We start from the raw sequence: 5011 nt of genomic DNA on the forward strand, positions 1-5011 counted from the left end.
AATGATCTGGCCAGAGCCTGCGCTATTTCCACCATTCCTGCCCTCAGCAAGTCTCATATACCCCATCCGACAGGATAAATGTTCTACTTACTATGGTACAAAAGGTTTTGGATTGAAAGGGGTGAACTGAAGCTGTTTGTTCAGCGACAGTAATTAATGTAAGTCTCCACGGGTTAACTGAAGTTGTTTGTTCAGTGACAGTAATTAATGTAAGTCTCCACGGGTTAGCTGAAGTTGTTTGTTCAGTAACTTCATGGACTCGAATTGTGTCATTGGAGAGTTCCCCTCTTCTATTAATAAGGGATTCCTTTCAGTGTGTTATCCCATATTGTCAGTGAGAGCATTGCCTCCAGCACTAACAGTGATCATCGCACTGCTCACAGAGAGGGAGTCAGAATCTGAGAATAGTAGATTGGAATGTTACAACAATGGATCTGAATCTGAGATCAGTGGCTTGGAAAGATGCAACACTGGATGGGCGCTTCATTTGGAGATTTGACTACTTTGTTGAAAATTATCATTACTACAGTTTAAAATCACGGGTAATCGTGGCAATTCAGATGACGCAAATGTTCTACTATCCTCTCCTGGCTATTGTTGGTATTCCCGGTAAGTCTTTCCATCCGGCTATTAATTCTATGAGCCGTGCTTTACTGTATTGCTGGTCTTGTCATTTACTCCCCTCCCTCGCTGCTGTTGTTGTTCCAGGTAACCTCTCCATCCAGATTTTTACTGTACAAAATGTTTCTAACTGTGTTACTGTCCTTCTAATTTACTCTCTCGTCTTTGCTGTTGTTGGTGCCACTGGTAAGTCTCTATATCCAGTTATTCTATCTGTGAACAAGGTTTTATTGTATTAATGTGTTTGTCAGTTAAATCTTGGGAAGACCAAAGCCATTTTATTTGATCCTCGTCACAAACTTTGTTCTCTATCGACCGACTCAGAGCTGCTCAGTGGACAATGTCTGAGATTGAACCGGAGTGTTTGCACCCTCGGCGTTATCTTTGACCCTGAGCTGTGTACCGACCTCATATCCTCTCAATGACCAGAGGTGGGGACTACACCCCATAATATCACGTATCTCCCCCGGCCACAGCCCTTCAGTGTATAAACCCTCTGTATTACCAGGGGTGGCGACTACTCCCCATAATATCACGTATCTCCCTCTGTCTCTGCCCTTCAGTGTATAAACCCTCTGTATTACCAGGGGTGGGGACTACTCCCCATAATATCACGTATCTCCCCCGGACACAGCCCTTCAGTGTATAAACCCTCTGTATTACCAGGGGTGGGGACTGCTCCCCATAATATCACGTATCTCCCTCTGTCTCTGCCCTTCAGTGTATAAACCCTCTGTATTACCAGAGGTGCCTACTATCACGCATAATATCACGTATCTCCCTCTGTCTCTGCCCTTCCCTGTATAAATCCTCTGTATTACCAGAGGTACCTACTATCCCGCATAATATCGCATATCTCCCCCTGTCTCTGCCCTTCCCTGTACAAACCCTCTGTATTACCTGAGATGCCTGCTATCCCGCATAATATCAAGTATCTCCCCCTGTCTCTGCCCTTCCCTGTATAAACCCTCTGTATTAGCCAGGGTGGTGACTACTCTCCATAATATCATGTATCTCCCCCTGTCTCTGCCCTTCACTGTGTAAACCCTCTGTATTACCAGGGGTGGTGACTACTCCCCATAATATCACGTATCTCCCCCTGTCTCTGCCCTTCCCTGTACAAACCCTCTGTATTACCAGAGGTGCCTACTATCCCGCATAATATCACATATATCCCTCTGCCCTTCCCTGTACAAACCCTCTGTATTACCAGAGATGCCTACTATCCCGCATAATATCACATATATCCCTCTGCCTTTCGCTGTATAAACCCTTATCCATGCATTGGTTCAATCCAGAATCGACTAATCAAATGATCTCCTGGCTGGCCTCCCAGTTACAAGCTTCATAAACTAGATCTCATTGAGAACTCTGCTGACCATGTCCTAACTCCCTCGTGGGGTGGATACACAGGGTGCGGAGGGAACCAGCAGCCGCCTCTGAGAGGCGGTAATGGGCCTTAAAGATGGGGACAAGCTCCCCCCTTGCAGTCTGTGGGTTTTGACATAAAACCAAAGCTTCATAGCCCACTCCCCTGAACTATGATGCAGTGCCAGTTTGAGAAAGAACGGTGTGTATTCCAGCAAACTACCTCGAACACCTCTCCTCACATCAGCAAGCAGTAACCGATCTCACCAGACTGGCTGCAGGCTCTGTTCCACAGAACTATTACAAGATGACACCTGCATCATCGGACCAGTCACAACTCTTGGTGTCTGCCCCACTAAAATGACCACTCCACCCCTGCCGTGCTCACCTCACCAGCCTGGCCACATTTATTTCCCTAGACATGAAAAGACAAATCGAATAAGTTCCCTTCAAAAAATTAGAGATTTAGCAAATTCAGTTTATTATCAGTCATCAGTATCTTGAGTATCCACTGCTTACACACATTAAAAGCCTGTCTGGATAGAGCACAATATATATTCTCCAGTTCAAGGGAACAGACTTTGTACCTCAGAGCTCCGAAGTGACATGGACTGGCTCGAAGTGTTGGTCTGCTGGAGCTGTACTGCGTCACTCCCAGTGCCCATTGCAGAAAGATGTGACCACCTTGCCCCATGTGCTCAGTATCCCAATATATGATCAATGCAGACAGGCAGCAGTAAGTGAAGTAACTCTGAGCAGAATGACGACGTGCTACCTGACAGTCCAAGTGAATTCACAAATCTCACTTTCAAGCACTCGAATGGTTTGTGATAACTGCCACTTTAAAAACAGATTAAAAAACATCAGAATTAGGAGCAGGAGTTGGCCATACGGCCCCTCGAGCCTGCTCCGCCATTTATAAGATCCTGGCTGATCTTCGACCTCAACTCCACTTCCCTGCGCTTTCCCTGCCTCCATTGATATCGGCCAGGGTGCTCGAGGTAATAGAATTAGATTGTCTCATTGAATGTGGCTAATGAGTTGCAGAATTGACCCGGAATTCCATCAAACTGTTGCTCTGGCTCCCAGAGTCAGAGTATAATGTTCCTGTTTATTTCCCTCCCTCACAGTTAACATCTTGACGATTGTGATCCTGTCCCGGGGAAAGTGCGGACTCTCCAAATGTGTCACCCGTTACCTGGTGGCCATGGCAGCAGCGGATCTCCTGGTCATTATCTTGGACCTAGTACTGAGGCAGATTCCAATTCGTTATGAGGAATATTTTCAGTTTGTGTACTCAATCCGAGTGTGTAATATCCACAGCGTGCTGCTTTATACAACTACAGACTGTTCTGTCTGGTTCACCGTCACTTTCACCTTCGATCGATTTGTGGCCATTTGTTGCCAGAAGCTCAAAACTAAATATTGCACCGAGAGAACGGCGGCTGTGGTTCTGGGAACAGTGACAGTGCTGAGTTTTTTAAAGGACATCACCTGGTATTTTATGTTGAGCGATACGTATGGGCTTTCGAACTCACCCTGGCCTTGTGGTGGGAGAAACAATGTTATGTATTCAAAGATCTGGGGGTCAATCGAGAGCCTTCATTATCTCCTCAACCCGTGTGTCCCATTTGTGGTGATTCTGCTGCTCAACGCTCTCACCATCAGATACATTTTAGTGGCCAGCAGAGCTCGCCGCAGACTCCGGGGTCCCAGCAGTGCGGAGACTCCCAGAGACCCCGAGATGGAGAGCCGCAGGAAATCCATCATTTTACTGCTGGTTGTCTCGGCGAATTTCATCCTGTTATGGTCAATGCTTACGGTGTATTCTATAACTCGGCGTCTGTACGTACTGGATGTCCAGTCAACTCCTTTACTAGATACTTGGGTCGTGGAACTGGGCTTCATGCTGCAGCTGCTGAGTTGCTGCACAAACACGGCTATTTATGCCGTGACACAGACTAAGTTCAGAGAGCAGTTTAAGAATATGTTGAAATATCCCTTTACTCTGATTGTGAAATTCATTAAACGATGAGAAGATGAGAGGACAGTTTGCAGCCTTCGACTCCCTGAGGCCTGATGTTGAGATGGAATCGCACTCGTGCTGGGAATCGCTCTCAGAGCACTAAGATCACGGCTCTGGGTTCCCGCACTAAGATCATGGCTCTGGGGTCCGCACTAAGATCACAGCTCTGGGTTCCCGCACAAAGATCATGGCTCTGGAGTCCGCACTAAGATTATGGCTCTGGGTTCCTGCACTAAGGTGGTGGCTCTAGGATCCCGCACTAAGATGGTGGCTCTGGGGTCCGCACTAAGATCACGGCTCTGGGTTCCCGCACTAAGATGGTTGCTCTGGGGTCCGCACTAAGGTCATGGCTCTGGGTTCCTGCACTAAGATGGTGGCTCTGGGTTCCCGCGCTAAGATGGTGGCTCTGGGTTCCCGCACTAAGATGGTAGCTCTGGCTTCCTGCACTAAGATGGTGGATCTGGGTTCCCGCACTAAGATGGTGGCTCTGGGTTCCCGCACTAAGATGGTGGCTCTGGGTTCCCGCACTAAGATCATGGCTCTGGGTTCCTGCACTAATATGGTGGCTCTGGGTTCCTGCACTAAGATGGTGGCTCTGGGTTCCTGCACTAAGATGGTGGATCTGGGTTCCTACACTAAGATGGTGGCTCTGGGTTCCTGCACTAAGATGGTGGATCTGGGTTCCTACACTAAGATGGTGGCTCTGGGTTCCCGCACTAAGATGGTGGCTCTGGGTTCCTGCACTAAGATGGTTGATCTGGGTTCCTGCACTAAGGTCACTGCTCTGGTTCCCGCACTAAGATCATGGCTCTGTGTTCCCGCACTAGGATGGTGGCTCTGGGTTCCTGCATGAAGATGGTGGCTCTGGGATTCTGCACTAAGATCATAGCTCTGGGGTCCCGCACTAGGAAGGTGGCTCTGGGTTCACGCACTAAGATGGTGGCTCTGGGGTCCTGCACTAAGATGGTGGCTCGTGGGTCCTGCACTAAGATGGTG

General features: G+C 48.2%; 1 protein-coding gene across 1 annotated transcript; it reads left to right on the forward strand.

Moving 5' to 3' along the window:
- The first annotated feature begins 428 nt into the window (after positions 1-428).
- Positions 429-4024, forward strand: LOC139235698 (probable G-protein coupled receptor 139). The gene is made up of 2 exons (XM_070866737.1): positions 429-609; positions 3120-4024. Exons 1-2 carry the CDS (start codon positions 429-431, stop codon positions 4022-4024), a joined length of 1086 nt encoding a protein of 361 aa, XP_070722838.1.
- Positions 4025-5011: the final 987 nt, after the last annotated feature.

This window comes from Pristiophorus japonicus, chromosome 23 (assembly GCF_044704955.1).
Source record: "Pristiophorus japonicus isolate sPriJap1 chromosome 23, sPriJap1.hap1, whole genome shotgun sequence".
NCBI classification, from domain to species: Eukaryota; Metazoa; Chordata; class Chondrichthyes; family Pristiophoridae; genus Pristiophorus; species Pristiophorus japonicus.